Source organism: Bos grunniens, chromosome 20, assembly GCF_055505025.1.
Source record: "Bos grunniens cultivar Pamir isolate PY7600 chromosome 20, Bosgru_T2T1.0, whole genome shotgun sequence".
Taxonomy (NCBI): Eukaryota; Metazoa; Chordata; class Mammalia; order Artiodactyla; family Bovidae; genus Bos; species Bos grunniens.
In genome coordinates, this window is record NC_141184.1 from 62619411 (window position 1) to 62640559 (window position 21149).

Here is a 21149-nt window from a genome sequence, read left to right on the forward strand (position 1 = left end):
TGTTAAAGAATAATCTTTACAAAATCTTTAAAAAGTTTCATTTTTAGCATGCAGCTGTCTAGTTTTCCAAGCACCATTTATTGAAGAGATCGTCTGTCTAACATTGGGTACTCTTGCCTCCTTTGTCATAGATTAATTGACCATAGGTGCATGGGTTTATTTCTGGGTTTTCTACCCTGTTCCACTGATCTATATTTTTATTTTTGTGCCAGTACCGTACTGTTTTGATGACTGTAGCTTTGTAGTATAGTCTGAAGCCAAGAGCCTGATTCCTCCAGCTCCATTTTTCCTTCTCAAGATTGCTTCGGCTATTCAGCGTCTTTTATGTGTCACCATACAAATTTTAAACTCAAAAGCTTTTGTATAGCAAATGAAACAATAAACAAAACAGAAAGACAACCCACAGATTGGGAGAAAGTATTTGCAAATGATGTAACTGACAAGGGATTAGTCTCTAAAATTTACAAAGAGCTCATGATGCTTAATAGCATCAGTTCAGTTCAGTTCAGTCGCTCAGTCATGTCCGACTCTTTGCGACCCTATGAATCACAGCATGCCAGGCCTCCCTGTCCATCACCAACTCCCGGAGTTCACTCAAACTCATGTCCATCAAGTTGGTGATGCCATCCAGCCATCTCATCCACAGCATCAAAATAACCCAATCAAAAAATGGGCAGAAGACCTAAACAGACATTTCCCCAAAGAAGACGTACATAAGGCCAAGAGATACATGAAAAGATGCTCAACACTGCTAATTATTAGAGAAATGCAAAATCAAAACTACCTTACACCAGCGAGAATGGCCACCATCAAAAAATCCACAAATAATAAATGCTGGAGAGGGTGTGAAGAGAAGAAAACCCTCCTACACTGCTGGTGGAAATGTACACTGGTAAAGCCACCATGGAGAACAGAATAGAGACTCCTTAAAAAACTAAGATTGAGCTACCACATGACTCTGCAATCCCACTCCTGGCATATATCTGGAGGAAAACATGATCCAAAAAGAAACATACACCCAGTGTTCACTGCAGTGCTGTTTACAACAGCGAAGACACGGAAGCAACCTAAATGTCCATCAACAGAGGAATGGATAAAGAAGATGTGGTATATATATACAATGGAATGTTACTCAGCCATTAACAAGAATGAAAGAATGCCATGTGCAGCAATGTGGACAGACCAAGAGATTGTCACACTGAGTGAATTAAGTCAGAGAGAGAAGGAGAAATACCACCTGAATTTCTTACATTTGGAATCTAAAAAGAAATGATACAAATGAACTTTCCTACAAAACAAAAGGAGACTTACAGACTTAGAAAATGAACTTACAGCTGCCAGAGGTAAGGGAGAGTCAGGGAGTTTGGGATGGACATGTACACACTGCTATAGTTAAAATGGATAACCAGCAAGGATAAACTGTATAGCACATGGAGCACTACTCAGTGTTACATGGCAGCCTGGATGGGAAGGGAGTCTAGGGGAGAATGGATACATGTAAGTGTATGGCTGAGTCTCTCTGCTGTTCACCTGAAACTATCACAACACTGTTAATCAGCTATACCCCAACATAAAATAAAGTTTAAAATTAAAAAAAATAAAGAAAATAGGTGCTGAATGGGGCTTAAAAAGTATATTTCCAGCTAAATAAAAAAGGGAGAGAAGAGATAGATAGACAAATTTTGTTCTCCTATCAGTAACAAAAATTCAGTAGTATGAAAATACCTCTATTGGGCAAGCTTTGGCAAAAGTTATTGAAACTAAATATGTATATATGTCAATACATATGTTATCATTACATCTACATATATATATTAAATATACATACTTATGAGAACAGTGTGCAAAATTACTTATGTAAAAGATTATTAATGGCTGTGTTGTACATCATACAAAAAGTAAAAACAACAAAAAAGGCCCTACAGTAGGGAACTGATTTAAATAACATACTCGGGACTTCCCTGGTGGTATGGTGGATAAGAATCCACCTGCCAGTGTAGGGGTTACGAGTTCAGTTCTGTCCAGGAAAAGTCCACGTGCCTCAGAGCAACAAAGCCCGTGCGCCACAACTAGTGGAGCCTGCACACTCTAGGGCCACAGGCCACAGCTACGGAGCCCGCGTGCTGCAGTTACCGAAGCCCGCATGCCTAGAGCCTGTGCCCCACAAGGGAAGTCATCAGTGAGAAGCCTGCACACCAGAATAAAGAGCAGCCTCACTCACCACAACTAAAGAAAGCCTACACACAGCAATGAAGACCAAGCGCAGCCAAAAATAAGTAAATAACGTGACATATTCATAGTATGGAATATGCTGCAGTTATAAAAAAAAAGATGAGCCTCTCTGAACACTGATACGGAAAGATCGCCAAAGCACAAACTTTAAAAGCAAGATACTGAACATTATATACAGCACTTATGATCTTTCATTATTAAAAAGGGATGAGAATATAGTCAAATGAAATGAAAAACTTACTTGTAAAGGTAATACTCTGCATGGTCTATCTCTTCTCGAGATGAAATGTTGTCCACAAACTGAAAGACGGAAAAAGAAACCCTTGGTTGAATACAAATTATGTCATATATTGAGCCTAAGTCACATACTGACCTTAAAGATAAACCAGTCGTTTTATTAGGACAGGGTTCATGTACTATGGCTCCACCCTTCATACCACTTTATCCTAATACCAACAAGAATCTACAATGGCCTCTCTTTTTCTATATGTAGAATATCCTTGGTTAGAAAAACTGTTTGAAAACTAAACACAAACCCCGCTCCGAACAAGAAAGGGCTCTTCCTACTCTACAATTAGTCACTGATATTTTCCTTTATCTTTAAATCCTGATACTTTCTCTGTTTTCCAAGTTCCAAATACATGGAAACACAATAGTTTAGAAGATGAAGACTCTAATGGCTGAAAAAACATGACCCAAAAGAGGAAAATCCAAATTTAGAGAACTTGGTCTTACATCCATTTTTCCTATCTGATTTGGTTCTGCTACGGACCAGTCAACTTATTACTGTCTACCAACCAAGTCTCCTTTTGACCCCCAAAATACCCCAGTGTGCTCCTTAACTCTAAATCTGAGAAACAGAAAAGACTCTTCTGGGGGTGAAGTGAAGTCGCTCAGTGGTGTCCAACTCTTTGTGACCCCATGGACTATAGTCTACTGGGCTCCTCCATTCTTGGGATTTTCCAGCCAAGAATACTGGAGTGGGTTGCCATTTCCTTCTCCAGGGGATCTTCCCAACCCAGGGATTGAACCCAGGTCTCCTGAATTGCAGGCAGATGCTTTACTGCCTAAGCCACCAGGGAAGCCTGGGGATGAATTGTACTCTAAAGACTCAGAGGCAAAAAGGATGAAGTAGGAAATAATGGATGTAGTGAATAAAGTTAAGACTTCAGGAGGATGGAGAGGAGAGTAAAGAGGAGAGACTTCTGAGTCCTCTTTGGAGGACTTACTAGATTTTATTTAGAAATCTTATTAAGGAGCGGATAAAATATAGTTCAAACACAGGACCCGAGACTGAAAACTAGCTCTCCTGATTGCATGCTGTGTGGCATAAACAGATGACACAGTCTCTCTGGATCCTGGTTGCTTGTCTGCATAAACAGAATAAAGGCACCTGTGCTGAAGAGTATGAAGCTCCAACCAGAAAATGTACGTGAAAGCTCTTCTGTGAAAGCTCTTTAAACTCTCAAGTGCAGCCTAAACAAACACCAGGCATTACGGCCAGAGATTTCATCCATCACATAAGGGATGAACCACTGGTCTTTCAGCTCCTCTCCAACATGAAAATTACTAGGTTATGATCAAGCTAAACAGTTTGCCCACTAAAAGGAAAGTATCAAGGAGCAGAAAAAAGCACTGAGACTAAAAGGGATGATGGTTTCTTTCTTTTTCCTCTCATCGATTTAACAATCTTTTCAATTTTATGGTGTCATTAATTTCTACAAATAGTTTTCACAACTAAGATCTCAATTTAGCATCACATAAGCCTTGTGAGGAAGATACTACTGTCTCCATACTGAATGAAATTGAGAGAGGCCACAGTTGCCCCATGTCACAAAGGAAATTCATGAAGACAAGATCAGGTCGATTTCTGGGAAGCAACAGAAGAGAACTCTAATGCCACAGAGATCTGGGTTTAAAGCCCAATTTTTCTACCTATGAACTATGTAAAATTGGGAGAGTCATCATTCTGAGCCTTACATGCAAAATGGAGACAACAATGCTTATCTTACACGGCTGCTATGAGAATAGTGAGACGATGTTAAGAAACTAGTAAACAGCTGGCATAGAAGCTCATCAGTAACGGTCAATGGATCAGTTTCTATTCTTGATTCCTAGCCTAAGATTATTCTCCCATCTAATGCTCTGTAGCAGCCTAAAGTTAAAGTCTTTTACAGACTTTCTCAACTACCAAATTTACTTCCAATATTAACAAGTGAATACTACCACTTTGAAAAGTATATCAACTTTGAAAAAAATGATGGTATCATATCGTATCCTGGAAAAATTAAGTTAAATAAACAACACTGATCACTGACATTAGAGTCTGGTAAATTTATTATCTTTTGTTCCTGTCAAAGAAATTTACTACTTCATCATAAAATATCTATTAGTAATTATAAAAACATAAGATACTCTGGAAAAATATTTCCTATAAAAGATGGTCTTTATTTACACAGCCTCATATATATAAACAGTCTTTCTTGCTTTCTTTCTCTTTCTTCCTTGAAAATATAAGTTTTCTTACCCGTGATATTGTTAAAGAACTAACAGGCAGCTTTCTCTCATACGTTTTATCCATCAAAGATGCTAGATCAGCTGTGAAGACAAAGAAGCAAAAAGAACCTTGTTAACTATACATATTTCTAAAGAAAAATCTAACAAATGCAGCTCCTGCCAGATGGCTGTCAACATTATGAAGTCAGTATTAAAAGGGATGCTCTTTTTAAAAATTATTCTTAATAAATAAAGAGAATAGAGAAATATTAGTATAATTTTTTTTTTAATATTTACTTGATTGGAGAAAGGATTGTTTTAAAAACCCCAGCATAGATTTAGCTTTTTAAAAATGGACCCGTAAAATATCTCTGGAAGAAGACACAAGAAAGTCTGTTATTATTGACAGACTCCAATGAAAGGAATTAGACGGTAGTGGCCAAGAAAAGGAGATTCTTCACTGCTTACACATTCGTTCCTTCTGTATTTTGAACCAGATAAATAAACTGATATTCAGTTCAGTTCAGTTGCTCAGTCGTGTCCAACTCTTTGCAACCCCATGAATTGCAGCATGCCAGGCCTCCCTGTCCATCACCAACTCCCGGAGTTCACTCAAACTCATGTCCATCGAGATGGTGATGCCATCCAGCTATCTCATCCTCTGTCGTCCCCTTCTCCTCCTGCCCCCAATCCCTCCCAGCATCAGAGTCTTTTCCAATGAGTCAACTCTTTGCATGAGGTGGCCAAAGTATTAGAGTTTCAGCTTTAGCATCAGTCCTTCCAATGAACACCCAGGGCTGATCTCCTTTCAAATGGACTGGCTGGATCTCCTAACAGTCCAAGGGACTCTCAAGAGTCTTCTCCAACACCACAGTTCAAAAGCATCAATTCTTCAGCGCTCAGCTTTCTTCACAGTCCAACTCTTACATTCATACAAGACCACTGGAAAGACCAGAGCCTTGACTAGACGGACCTTTGTTGGCAAAGTAATGTCTCTGCTTTTGAATATGCTATCTAGATTGGTCATAACTTTCCTTCCAAGGAGTAAGCGTCTTTTAATTTCATGGCTGCAATCACCATCTGCAGTGATTTTGAAGCCAAAAAAAATAAACTCTGACACCATTTCCACTGTTTCCCCATCTATTTCCCATGAAGTGATGGGACCAGATGCCATGATCTTAGTTTTCTGAATGTTGAGCTTTAAGTCAACTTTTTCACTCTCCTCTTTCACTTTCATCAACTGTTCAAAAATGTTTTCAGTTGGAACTTATGAAATGACTTTTACACATCCCCTGGACAAATCAGACGGCAAGGCACTCTGGCTACAATAAGTGATTTTCAGCCTCAACTATTCCTATTCTGGTTCCTTTTACCAGAACATCCATACACACACTTGGTATTCCTGAGATTACACTGTTATCTCAGAGTCTAAAAAGGTCTAGAATAACAGGCAACATACTCTCCAAAATAATTATTTCATGCCTTCTCGCTGCTTCTAGAACTTAACAGTGTGTGTGCTCCTTGCCCTTCTCCTCTCTCTCTCAGCTCACGGCTTGTGTCTTATTTCCCTCAGTATAAAACAGAAGCAATCATGGGAACCCTATGCTATCAGGCCTACCAGGCTACCAGCATCTGTATCCACAGACTCTGCCTCAACTCTTCTTTTCCTAAACAAAGGATGTAGTTCACTAAACAAACAAAAACCAAAAACGGCAAAAACTTCCTGTGACCTCCTCTTGTCTCCTCTCCAGCTACTTCTCTGCTCTGCTTCCAAGGAGTCTTCCCCAATACAAGTGTCACCACTTCCCTAGTTCCATCCTTTCTTGAACCCACTCAAATCAGGCTTTGGTTTCCTCACTCTACTGACACCAAAGTTCACCTCCGCTTTGTTAAATCCAGTGGTTAATTCTCATCCTCATCTTACCTGACCTTTCTCTAACAACAGTTGACCATTCTATCCTTCATGAAACGTTCTCCTTCTCTTTCTTGGGTTCCTTTGCAGGTACTCTTCTTGACTTCTTGATGCTGACGTGCCCTGAGGAGCAGACTCTACACCATCTGCTCGCTCCATGGGAATCTCATTCTCTCCCTCCCCATAGCTTTAATCATCATCTACAGACTACTGACTGTACACGTATGTGCCTACCCTGACTTCTGCCTGTAACTCCAGACTTTTACTTCCAACTGCATAGGTGACATTTCCTGTGGTATCTTAACATTGCTTGTCTTCTTAATTCTCCAACCTTCCACTCCAAACCTGCTTTCCTCCAAACCTTTCCCATCTCAGAAATGGCCGCATGTTAACTGGCTTACTCAGGCCAAAAACTAAGGCACCACTGTTGATTCCATTCTTTTTCATTCTCTGTAACCACGTACCAGCAAATCATATAAGTGTTAGATCTGAAAGTTATATGTTTCTCCATTACCACAGCTAACCTCTCACCTCCTGACTAGTCACCTGAACTACTGTCCCCACACCTACAACCCCATCTTTACACGGCAGTCTGACTGAGCCTCTTAAAAGATAAGTCAGATCCTGTTATTTTCTTGTCTCAGCCAGCCAAAAGTTTCCTATGACACTTGGAATAAAATCCAGAGGGGCTTCCCTGATGGTCCAGAGGCTAAGAGTCCATGCCGCCAATGGAGGGGGCCTGGGTTCAATCCCTGGTCAGGGAAATAGATCCCACATGCTGCAACTAAGAGTTTACCAGCTACAGCCAAAGATCCCACATGCTGCAACCAAAAAGATCCCAAGTGCGGCAAATGGACCTGTCACAGCCAAACAAATGCATATTGAAACAAAATAATAAAATAAAATCCAGAATATTTTCTGTGATCTACAAATGCCCACACACACTGGTCTATGTTTGTTGTTGTTTTTTTCTGTCTTTTATACTTAGAAGTAAAAACCATGAAGGCTAGGACTTACAATTCACTGACATATTCTCAGTTCCTGCAAGAGTTCTATAAAAGGCAGTCAGTATATTTAAGTAAATAAATAAAAGGTATAAAGCAAGGCAGTAAGAAAGGGAGGAAAGAAAGAGAGGAAGAAAACAGAAGCAGAGTTACCCCTTGGCACTCTCATGGACTGGTTTCAGCTCCCACTGCAGATGCCACAACGTGCGGATGCTCAAGTCCCGCAGCTGGCTCTCTGCATCTGAGGATCCACCCACCTGCATCGTGTAAAGCTGTACTGAAAACAATCCACGTACAAGTGAACCTGCACAGGTCAAACCCATGTTGTTCACGAGCCAACTCTAAAAGTTGGAGTTCCAAGTATTTTTTTTTCTCCCTGGTGAAAGAAATTAATATTAAGCAAAAAGGCAACAGGGAATCAATCAAATGCTAAGTATCTGTTGAAGACCTATTGCTGTGCACTTAACCAGTATTTTTCTCTTTTCTTTCCCTGGGGTAATGCTCTCAATGACTCTAGATATTAGGGGAAAGGAACTCTGCAAAACCACTAAAACCTGATATGATGTAAAAGTTACTAATTTTTCTTATGACTATCTTAAAGGGGTTGAAACCATGTGATTTAAAAATTTTAAAACACAAATACACACATACAAAGAAGTCCCTAAAACCTCTTCACACTAATATTGTTATAGTTATAACTAATATTGTTATATTATACTATACTATATTGTATTGTATATTAGTTATAACTAATATTGTTAAATCTAACTGTTCACAGAATGACATTAAACAGCACTCCCAAGACACCAAATCTTTATGATCTCTTCATAATCAAGGCTCTTATGTTGAGATGATAGGCAATATAAAGAATCAACTCCCTTTACTCAAAATTTAAATTTTAACCAAAAAAATGCAGGATTTGGATCTACTGGCCGAACTGAAATAACCTCCATTTCTTCGTGGGTTTCATATAATGCACAGTATGCAGCTAAACATTTGGACAGAGGTGGCTTCAGTAGTGTAGAGTCAAGATTCCACTTTAATCTTTTACACCAAGATAGCTTCAGTCAAGTGAAATCAACTGGGGCCTCAAAAAAGGCAACAGCTGTAGAGCCAGTATCTGATGAATAATATCTGCATACTGTAAGTCAGAGAAAGGTTTACTGCTAAATATAATATGCACCAACCACCTCACATGATAGCAGAGGCGTGACGGATGGAGCAGAAAACTGCACGGAGCAGGGATGGCCACAAAAGCCAGGGCAGCTGCGGCTTGCAGCGGGCCACACCACAGGCTTCTGGACGGCGGGCTCGACAGTCACAGCCACACGTCACAGTTCAGCGAGGGGCCAGCAGATGCCCAGGTTTTATTCAAAGGGATGTGCCAAAGAAGATGCCTTCTTGCCTGTCACTCAGCTCCTTAGGAACACACACTGCAGTGGACAGTTGAGGTCAACAAAGACTCTAAAGAAAAATGGGTCTGAAATTTGAATCCTTCATTTAACAAAACTTAAAGCTGTATAGACAATGTGGAAATATGTCTAGAAAATGAAATTTATGTTAGTATAAAACTGTTGTTTTTGTTTGAAGAAAAAAAATCCCTGATAGTCTAAGGACATAAAGGATTTTATTGAGGACCCCCACACTATTCGAAGTATAATCCTGGTTAAGGATTTGAAACCCTGAGAGGCTTTAAGACTTTAAAATGTCAGATTCCTAGGCTTCACACCCAGAAGGCGACTCTAATTCCATAGATTTGAGATGAGACCATGCAAACACAAATTTTTAAACAAAAGCCCCAGGAGATTGTGAGGTAGCCTGGCAAGCACTTGAGTAAATTAGTTTGAGAACTACCATGGAGGGAACACAAGACAAGTCTTGGATGTTGCTGCTAAGTTTGAAGATGATGGTATTAAACTGAATTCCATCTCAGCAATAAGGTGGACTGAAGAGCTTTAAAAAAATTCTCCCTACTATAAAAACAAAACATCTAAATAAAATGTTAAAAAAAAAACTGTTAAATATATGACTGAGCTTTCAAGAAGATAAATCTAATCATCAGAGGCTAAAGGCAAGACGGAAGCACAAGCCTTGTGTGTTTAAGGGACTACTGAGGGAGGCGGTCATCTGAGCATTTGCTGACCCCACTGACACACAGCTGTGGTTTCAATGACTTTCAGGTCACGGACAGAACCAAGGCCTTTGTAAGGTGGGAAGCTGTTTCACAGATCATTGGGTAAAGCCTGGACTGCCTAGGGTTACACCAGCAGAGAAGGTGAAGTGGAAAGTAACAGACCCTGCAAAGGGAAGCAGCGAGGATGCCGTCCCCTGAGGATTCTAGGCCACACGGTCAGCCTCACACCTGAGGCCCTAATCCACACTTCCCATGCCCTGTGAGACACACCAACTTGAGAACTGAGGTTTAAGGGGTTTAGAGAGTTGATTTTACTACATAAAATCATAGGAAATACATACTAATCTACGATAACAAACAATACCAGCAGTTTCCTGGGAAGGTGGGCAGGAAGAGCAGGAGAGGGCTACAGAGGAGGAGGAGAGACGTGGGGCTGGGCGACAGGCGTGCTGCTCCTCCTGACCCGCGATGAGCTCAGGGACAGACGCACACACACATATGTCAAAGCTTGTCAAAATGCACACTGTGAGTATGTGTGGTATAGTCTATGTAAATAACATGTTGACAAAATTGTAAAAAAGAAATTCAGCAAGTTAAAGAGCAGATTAGATACAAGTAAGGTGAGAATTACCAACCTGAAAGATCTAAAAGGAATTACAAGACAGAAGAAGACTGCAGCAGAGATTAATAAAAACGAAAAGTATAAAAAGGGCATTAAGAGATATAGAAAACAGAATATGCTCTGCTGATAGTCACTCAGTTGTGTCTGATTTCAGTGACCCCATGGACTGCAGCCTGCCAGGCTCCTCTGTCCATGGGGATTCTCTAGGCAAGAATACTGGAGTGGGTTGCCATGCCCTCCTCCAGGGGATCTTCCCAACCCAGAGATCAAACCCGGGTCTCCTACATTACAGGCAGCTTCTTTACCATATGAGCCACCAGGGAAGCCCAGGAAGGGAATACTGAATACTAATAATAATAATAATTACTGAATAATAATACTGAAGTGGGTAGCCTATCCTTTCTCCAGGGGATCTTCCTGACCCAGGAATCAAACTGGGGTCTCCTGCATTGCAGGCAGATTCTTTAAGCTGAGCTACCAGGGAAGCCCAGAAAATAGAATAGTAAGGTCTAAAATACATGAACTTGAATTTCCAGAAGACATTGTTAATAAAGAGAATGGGGAGAGTTGGTACATGATGAGCTAATAGCCAAGTGTTTTTTAGAACTGATAGAAATCACCTATTCTCAGATTCAGGAAACAAAAAAAAATCTCAAGTCAATTAAGTAAAATTAAACCCACACCATGATACATTACACTTAAACTGAAGAATAAGAAGCCAGAAGGTAAAGAAAAGCAACTATACCAACAGGTGCTTTCTCACTAGAAACAAGAGAAAACAGTAGAACAACATGCTGGGAGTAAATACAATCAAAAGAGAATTGCACATCCAACAAAACTATCTTTTAAGTTTAATGGAAAAATAGACATTTTAAAACAAAAACTGAATTTATTAGCAACACGTATCACTAAAGAAGATTTTTACAAGTTGTGTTTTTTAGAAGACGTGTTTTTGGAAGACGGAAAATGATCCTTTAAAAAAGACTTGAGATGCTATAAAGAATGCTAGGTAAATAAAATTGATTCGGTCTGAGGGAAATTGTTTAAAATAATAACGTCTTATGTGTTTACATGTTTTAAAGGACAAAACTTTAATATTAGTAACATATGGTTGGGGGTTATGTGATGGGACTAAAGGACAGCAGAGTGTGATTAACCCTAGAATTTAAGGTAAATATGTACCCTGGAAGTTATGAAGCAATCATCTAAAAGATGTAGAGTTAGAATGGTAAAATCTACCATTCTAAAAGAGTAGAAATAGAGGATATAATTTTTGGAGGGGGAAAATGCAAAAAACAAAAATACCAGAACTAATTGAAGAGAAGATAGGAAAAAAAAGAACAAAGATGGGACAAATCACAAAACATGGCAGAAATAAATCCAAATAAACCACTGATCATAAAATGACAATGTAAATGCACTAAACTTTCCAATTACAAACATGACAATTGTCAGATCAGTTTTAAAAATACATAATCCAGCTATATAAATCATATGAACATGTGAAGAGTTAAAAATATCTGTATGAAAAATATACTAGGCAAAAAAGTAGCCAAAAGAAAGCTGGTGCAGCTATATTAATATCAGACACAACAGATTTAAAGTAAAAAGCTTTTCTTTTTCAGGTTAGATGGTCATTACATAATGATCAAAAATCCATTTTTTCAGGAAGATAATTTTAACCTGGTGTACATCAAAGTAACACAGCTTCAAATTTTATAAAATTCTGAGAAAGAAAATGATAATCTTTTTAATGATCATAAAATCTATAGTAGCGATGTGCTAGGAAAGAAGCCTCTTATAAAGCAGGGTAGTCTCTGGGTCAAAGTTGGATGAGGAAGGTCTCTGAAGGAAGGATGGATCCTCTATTGAACTCTGGGAGATTTAGATGAGAAATTATTAGATGGTTTCAGTTTTTCATGATTTCTGTGTTAACTGTACATCAATGTTAACCATTCAGTCAATGTTAAGCTCTTTCTGGATGTAGGACCATCTGCATACCTTATCTAATTTATATAATTCTTAAAGAACTAGATACAAGTTATTATTTTATTTCCTAAAAGAAGTGATCTAGAAAGCACAGGCTGAAACTGTTTTTGTTTCCCACATTTAAAAAAGAAAAATAGGGAGAGATGACCAATACCATGTATGGAAATAATAGAAGGGATTAGGAAAAATTAACCTAGGAACCATTCTGAATATAAATATTTAGATTTTCTTCTATTTGTCTGTCACCAGAAGCTATAAAACAATAACAGAAAAAATGTGAAGGCAAGCTTTGTACACACATATACTAAGACTAAAGGAAGATGATGTACACAGGCCAGACCCACCTCTAGAACTGTCAACAGACAGTCATTATGAAATCTAGTGAATGAATATATGTCACAGATATGCGAACAGGAAAGCAGTCCTCAGAAAATCTCCATCAAGCTCCAAGAGCAGGATTTGGAAAACTACTGCAACAAGCCAAAAAGCTCCACAGCTGAAATGACACAGCAAAACTAAACCTCAGCTAATGAGAGAAGTGTCTAGATAATTTGAGAGATGGTCACAGTGCTTGGTTTCAACTTGAATTCTGCTCCCCTACCTTCCTGCCAAAAACAAAAAACCAGAAACAAAAAGGCAGTAACTAACACTAAAAGGTATCCCTTACTTAATAATTACTTATCAAATGAAAATATCAGAAATAAAATATTTAATTCAGTAGGGCTCAAGAAGCAATTCAGTTCAAGTCACCTAGGCCCTTGCCCCTGGCAGGGTGAGCGAACAAACATCTCATGGAACCCAGGGACTTCCCCCAGGAGACCCTCAGCATGATTTGTCCTGAATCCTATTTACTGCAAGCCCCAGTCTGTAATTCAACAGCTGCTAACTGGCTGATGTTGCTAACTTTCACTCTATATCTCCCCAGTAGATCTGCACAGCTAATGAAATTTCAGAGACAAAGTACAGAAGCAGTCTAAAATGGAAATCTTCTGATCTGAGTTGTAAAGTTCAAGAACTCCCAGGACTTTACAGAGCCTAATTGAAGAACTAAGGCTCTTTCAATAAAAAATATCAACTGCAATGGATTAAAGTGTCTGGAATATGTAAGTCCATGAATTCATGCTATTAAAAAGAATTAAAACCCTCATTGACAACCTTTGGAGGATGGTAGGTGGTCAATCTGGAGAAGGCAACAGCACCCCACTTCAGTACTTTTGCCTGGAAAATCCCCTGGATGGAGGAGCCTGGTAGGCTGCAGTCCCTGGGGTCGCCAAGAGTCCGACACGACTGAGCGACTTCACTTTCACTTTTCACTTTCATGCATTGAAGAAGGAAATGGCAACCCACTCCAGTGTTCTTGCCTGGAGAATCCCAGAGATGGGGAAGCCTGGTGGGCTGCCGTCTATGGGGTCACACAGAGTCGGACACAACTGAAGTGACTTAGCAGCAGCAGCAGGTGGTCAATTAATTATTTCCAAAGCTGCCTCTTCCATACAAACTATAACTCAGGATAACTAAACTGCTGATGAAAAGAAATTCTTTAACAAAAATTTTCTGGGTAATAAATGAGGACAAAATTACAGAAATAAAATAGCAACATTTTGCAGCTTCTAATGAAATAGATCTAAGCAATGCTCACAAATGGCCTTTAACATTAACATGACAACCAAATGCTGTGTGTCTCCTGACAACAGTAAATGACACTTCTTATGAAGTACTCATGTCAAAAGAAAAAACAAAAATACAAAAAATCTGATCAAGCTTTTCTCTCAATTGCCAGTTTTACAAGGATGGTAAAGGAACATATTAAATACCACCATAAGGATGAAAACGGCAAATCTAGAATGTGGGAAACTACAAAAGACTCATTTTCTTCAAGAAATAAACGAAGAGAAACCTACAGATTAAAATCATGTCAACATATTGCAATGTATGGACCTTATCTGAAATCCATTTCAACAAACTATAAATTAAAAAGAAGTGTATAAGACATCTGAGGAAATGTGAAATTGAGCAAATATTTAATAATGTTAAGGAATTACTAATTTTTAGTAATGGTATGAGTGATAGTGTAGTTATATATGTATATTTTAAATCCTACCTATTTTTATATCAAAATAAGTATAAAATGATCAGATAACAAGAATTTATGAAAAAGTAATCTGGTGAGGTAGTAGGGGCTTCATGAAACAAGACTGGCAGGGAATTGATAACCACGATTCTGGGTGACAGACCCTGGGGGTTCATTATATACTATTCTCTCTACCTCGGCATGTTTCCATTAAAAGACTTAAAAAGAGGTAAGATAAGGGGAGAAACATAACCAGCTGCATTGCCTGGACCTTATGTGCATAATCATTAAAAAATGTATCAGTATTAAGGAAACTTGAACACTGACTTGATATTTCATATTTAAATGATTATTAATACTATAGGTGTTACAACAGTATTAGAAATATCTTTTTGAGGTATGTACTGAAAAAGTATGGGTAAAATGATATATTGTCTGAGATCTGTCTCAAAATCATCCAAAAGATCAGGATGGGGGAATAAGCAGATGTATAGATGAAGTAAAGACTAGCCATGCGGTAGTAACTGTTGAATAAAAGTGATGGGTAAAGAAGATTGCTTATACCATTCACTCTACCTCTGTATGTTTTACATTTTCTATCATAAAACAGTTTAAAAAGTAATAATAACCTATGGCATTCATTAGAAGTCAGAATAATGGTTTGAAGAGGGGAATGGGAACCACAGTAAGGGCTTCCGGAGCGGTAGGAATGTTCTTTTACACAAGTTTGTTCACTTTGTGATAATTCATCAATCTGTACATTACAATTCGTGCACTTTTCAATATATAGTATACTACAATCAAAAAATATTTTTTAAAAGTAAGAGATCCACTGCTTCAGTGCAAGAGAAGACAGTCAGGCAGAGTTGCAAATAACTACAGCAATCACTAAGAAATCTACTTCTGAGCAGAAAGACAAAAGAATACTATATATGTGCGTACTAAGTCGCTTAAGTCACGTCCTACTCTGTAAGATCCTATGGATTTTAACGTGCCAGGCTCCTCTGTCCAAGGGTTTCTCCAGGCAAGACTACTGCAGTTGGTTGCCTACTCTTCTCCAGAATAATGTATAACCCTAAGTGAATGTTGGATCTGGTCTCGTTTTCCTCAACTCCAAGGGAAATAGCAGCTGCCTCAGCCTGCTGTTGAGTGCCTGTGAAGTGCTTAGCACAGAGCCCAGCACAAAGACTGCAGTGACGAAAAGGTGCCTTCCGACTCTTGTCAGAGGACCCGGCCTGCACTCATGGCCTGCCTGCCCCCAGATTACGTATACTGCACTCCTGGCTTTAATCTAGACCTCCGCAATAATAAATTACTCTCAGAAGGGAAACTGGACAGATCCCCATCATCCCTCACTCAAAGTTCTAACACAAAACCATTAATGAAACTGAACAGAGGCACCGCAGCTGCACAGTGATTCGAGAGCATCCAGGTCTCCTCCGCCAGTATTTGTGGAAGCAAAATCACTTAAGATGAGGGAAGCCAAAGCCCCACACCCACACATCTTCGCTCCCGGCAGCGCGATCCACTGCACCCCACTCCATGCCCTCCAATGGGGACGCGCGGAGTAAAAGCCTCATATCGCCCCCTGCGCCTTCCCCCAATCAGCGAGCCCGCACCAGAACACAGCGCCCAATCAGAGCGCTCCACATGCCAAAGGCAGCCCTCCACGCACGTCCAAAAGGAAACGCTTCCCAAAGGGCAGTGCCCGAACACCGGGCTCCACTGGCTTCTGGGGTCTCCGGAGGAGTCACACTGCCACCTACTGTCCGATCATGGGAATGCAGTCCCAGGTGTACCGCCTGATTCTCAGGGCCACAGCCTAGCCAGAAGGCTCAAATACAGAATTTGGAAGCTTCCCTGGTGGCTCAGTGGTGAAAAATCCGCCTGCCAGCCCAGCCAGAAGGCTCAAATACAGAATTTGGAAGCTTCCCTGGTGGCTCAGTGGTGAAAAATCCGCCTGCCAGTTCAGGACACACGGGTTCAATCCCAGATTAGGGAAGACCCCACAAGCTGCGGAGCAACTATGCCCCTGCGCCACAACTACTGAGCCTGTGCTATAGAGCCCTGGAGCCCCGCCTACCCGCGACCACTGAAGCCTGTGCGTCCTAGTGCCCAGGCTCTGTAGCAAGAGCCATCACAATGAGAAGCCTGCACACCTGCTCCACCAACCAGAGTGCCCCCCGCCCCGCTCCCGCAACTAGAGAAAAGCCTAAGCAGCAAGGAAGACCCAGCACAGCCAAAAATAAATTAAAAAAAAAAAGAATTAAGGAAAACGTGCAGTGATACCACACATGAATGCAAGTTTTAATAATATTGTTACACAGTAGGAAGAAAATATTGTCTTAGCCTCTTTTTTTCCAAGCAGTTTGAGTTTCCAAACCTCATCTCACCTCACACCCCAAATTATTCCTTTCACATATTTCTGCAGCAGCTACTATATGTCAGAGTATGATCTGGAGCAGGCATTATCATCATCCCTAATTGATAGGTACAGGAACCCAGTTAAGAGACATAGGTTCTGAAAGCTGGCAGAGATGGGAAAAACACCCAGACATTTTCACTTCAAGTGCACACTCTTGACCACATCACACAAGGTACAAAGTGCTGTAAGATACAGGATGAGGAAAAAATCACTTCTGACTTGATAGAGCCCCGGGATGTACAGAAAGGATTATTGGCAGGATAGTATTCAGGAAATGGTGGCTGGTATGTACTGCTTTTCTAAGTACATTAATCTTAACAGAGAGGAGACAGTTACCTCCTGTTATGCTTATTCTTTGGCAAAGAGCATCTGCTCACTCAAGAATCTATGACAATATTTCCTAGGTTTGTCTCTGAATAACAGAGCTGATCCATACCAAAGCACCAAATATAATGGCTGTTTCCTAATTTTCCCTTCATACCTAGGAAAGTGTTAATAATAGCTTTTATGCAATTCTTCATCTTCATTTCTGTACTTCCACAGCACTTTTCATATAATTCATATATGGCACATCAGAATAAGCTTTGCAATATAATTAACTGAGCCCATGTTGCTTTCATCATTAGAATAGTGGTTCCCAAAAGAGTACCAAAAGGCCCTCAAGGACATTTCAGAATACACAGTGGTATTTTTTCTTTCTTGACTGTCAAAATGACTGTAGGACATTACTGGTAGAAGGGGCTTCCCTGGTGAATCGGCGGTAAAGAATCCGCCTGCAATGCGGGAGACCCGGGTTCGATCCCTGGGTTGGGAAGATCCCCTGGAGAAGGGAACAGCTAAGCACTCCAGTATTCTGGACTGGAGAATTCCATGGACTGTACAGTACATGGGGTCGCAAAGAGTCAGACATGACTCAGCACCTTTCACTTTCACTTTTCACTGGGTAGAAGTCAGAAATGGTAACAGGCAGTACCGACACTGACAGCCACAACAAACACTGGCCCTGCTGGGGGCAGCATGTTCAGTATAGAAGGAAGATACAAACACGGATGACAGGAAGGCAAGGAAGAGCTCTGCAGAGAGATGAACTCAGGTTTCAGAACGAACTCATGATTTGTAAAATACGTACGTGTAAGCTCATATACATATACGAGAATACACGTATGTTTACGTGTGTATGTGTACACATTTTTCCTAGCTCTGTCCACTAAATGGGCAAAGCCGCAAAAATTCCACAGTGGCAAGGGGACGCCTAGTGCACAGACCTTGGTTTCTAATACCATTCCCCAGTAAAAGGAACCAGCGCTCTTTGGAGAAATTCAGTTGGCCCTTGAACAAAACAGGTTTGAACTGTGCAGGTTCACTTACACATGAATTTCTTTCACTAAACGTGTACTATAGGATTACACGCATGATCCACAGTTGGTTGAATCCATAGATGGAAACTTGGCTTGGAAGAAACCACTTATAGGGAGGACCACCTAGAAGCTATATGAGGATTTTTGTGCTGAGGGCGGGTGCCCTTCACCCCCATTGTTTAAGGGTTAATTGAAACTGATTTCAGGGTTACAGCAGGAAAGGTACAAGATGGAACACTGGGAGCCAGCTTGAAAGGGATTCTATTAGCCAAATTTGAGACAGTTCAGGAGAATCTGACTAACAAAATGATCGTAAGGATGGTAATGAATCATTAAAAGAAAAAAAGCAATTTACAAGATTATATTGATAATAAACAGAGAAAGAGCAAGAAGTGGGAGAAAAGGGAGGCCTCCTGTTTACAGTAAATACTGAGTACTAATTAGTAAATGTGGAAGTATTAATGAATTTGGAAAACCATCATGATAAAGACTGATTCTGCAGATGAAATAAAGTCAGGATGCATGGTAACTAACTATATGATAAAAATTGCCGAGGTCCAGCCCCGGCTGATCCAGGGTATTCCAAGGGGAGACGGCGTCGGCGACTATTTAAATATTCACCGAAGATATAAAGAGTAATAGAATGAGGATAACTCAGTAGGAAAATTCAGTGGAGAAAAGAGGCGGAGTAGCTTGGTTTAAGCGGAAAATCAATATAACCTGTGACACCAGGTTAGCTCTGACCACGGAGGCCGCAGGCGCCCTCTAGAATAGCGGAAGGTGCCCCACCTTAGACACCTTCTTGAGTGGGTCTTAGAAGCCCAGGCAAATAAATGGTCGCAGAGGACCTCCGCGCTCCAGAGGGAAACTTCGGCCAGAAATTGAAAAGAAAGAATGACATGGGGAGACCAAGCTTTGGTGAGCAAGGCCCGTAGCTTTATTTTCAACAGGGGTTTTTATACCCTAAGTTACACATAGAGGATAATAGGGGATGCAAAGTCAGCGGTCTTTGATCCTTATCAAAACCAGGGTTTCTTTCCTGCAAATTTATCGTATACAAATGGTTTGGGTGATTTACATCATCTTCTGGCCAGAAGGCCTATTAACATTTTATGACTCTTAACAAAGGTTTGTCAACGGTAAGACTTATTTTCTCTAAGAGTAATTATTTTAAGGTTTGGCGCCATCCTCCGGAGATGTTAGATAAAGTTACATTCCTACAGGGCAGAGGTGCAGTGCGTTTACAACAAAGGAAAGAATTTATTACCTTAAGGATCTAAAGTTGCTAACACCAAGACCACTACTTATTTTTTCTACATACCAACTATATTAATTAATACACATTCAAGGATACAGTACAGGGGATGTGGAAACTTGGCAGCAACCATTGGCTCATCAATGAAATCTTTTACTAGTTTTATTCTGACAGTTTCTAACTCTCTCAGAGGCTCTAAGCTATTTGAATATCTTAAGCTTCCCGTGCCTCTCTAGGCTGGGAGACTGTAAACAATCGTATGCATAGCTGTAGGAGTCCGGGTAAACTTGTCAGGCAAGTTAGAGAGCTATCTGAGGGGTTTAGATTTAAACACTCCTAATGCCCAGGAACTTTATTAATTGGAGCTGTAAGTTAACTCTTGGTCAGAGAGAGCGAGATGGTGGTGGGGGACAGCCCCTAGTAAAGTCAGAGGTGAGAGCACAAAGCAATAAAGTAGGCAGACTCTGGTTTTTTGGGGGGTAGATGCTCAAGAATATCCAGGGGGACTCCTGAGGCTCGATCCCACCTTTGCGTATGCCAAGCCTCCTTCCTCATGACCTTTGTCACGAGTGGAGTGCCTCTTGCCGGCTCCCGGCATCAAATGAACAGAAAACAAGACAAAATAATGTTTACATAATCCAGAGAGACTGTCAAGGCAAAAATGAAAGAGAAATTTACAAGAAAGAAAAAATAATTCTGCCACATGTGAAACAATAGTCTAATTCTTTTTAAGACTTAAAATATGCTTATTTGATTGGATTATTATTAAAGCATTTCACATATATCTCAAGAATATATAGTAACAAACATCGAGTGATTGGAAACGACATATATAATAGCATGGTGAGTACCTACCCAGGTGACAATCTTCTTTTTCTCTTGCTTCCCATTTGCGGCTGTCCTCATATGCTGCAGAAAGTAGGTATCTTTTACCTGAGGAAAAACACAATTACCTCAACAGGCATGGTTTCAATACATGTTCAATTTATACATCTGTTTTTATTAAGGGTATCTTTGCCACATTTTCCATTTACTAGACTATTTAAAGATATGCTATGAAACTGTAACCAATATTGCACAGGTTTACAATTCAGTTCATGACAACATGCATTCAACCTCTCACAGGAAGAAAATGCAGAAAACCTGTTCAAATTTCTAACATTACTAGTAAAACTGCTGCTAATTTTGTTCCTAATACTTTAGACCTAGGAGCCATTTGTTTCCACTGACAAAGAGCCTAGATAAGCTTTAAAATTCCTTCTTAGAACCCAAAATACTTGCTGAATGGTTGCTTAACTCATTAAACGACTGTTTATCATCATTAGTTAGTCCTAAAAATTTCCATCTGACTTGGATCAGCACATTTACCCTTATTTCACATACAGCAAAGAGTACCGAGCACCCAGTGGGTAAATAAGGAGTCTAACCAGCCAGATCTGGGGTGACCCACGAGATGATGCCTGTTCAACAACCGGCACGCAACAGTGCTCAGTACACAAGAGCTCAAGGAAGAAATGAGAAAGAAGGAATGACAACTGAAAATGAAACTTATTATCCTTCAAAGACACAATCAACAAAGTGAAAGGGTAACTCAGAACAGGAGGAAAATATCTGCACATCATTTATCTGATTAGAGACTTTTACCCAGAAT

The 21149-nt window shown here is 40.0% G+C and overlaps 1 protein-coding gene across 5 annotated transcripts in view; it reads right to left on the minus strand.

Annotated features, from left to right (window-relative positions):
- MRPS27 (mitochondrial ribosomal protein S27) overlaps positions 1–21149 on the minus strand; it is a 101269-nt gene that overhangs the window by 69897 nt on the left and 10223 nt on the right. For 2 of the 5 annotated variants that reach the window (XM_086361062.1, XM_086361059.1), the window contains exons 2-4: positions 20354–20431; positions 4760–4830; positions 2474–2532 (exon numbers count right to left, since the gene is read on the minus strand). In XM_086361062.1, coding sequence (XP_086217188.1) covers positions 2474–2532; positions 4760–4830; positions 20354–20431 — 208 coding nt within the window. The remainder of the gene's footprint in view (positions 1–2473; positions 2533–4759; positions 4831–20353; positions 20432–21149) is intronic. The other 3 variants (XM_086361063.1, XM_086361060.1, XM_086361064.1) reach the window with 2 other exon arrangements.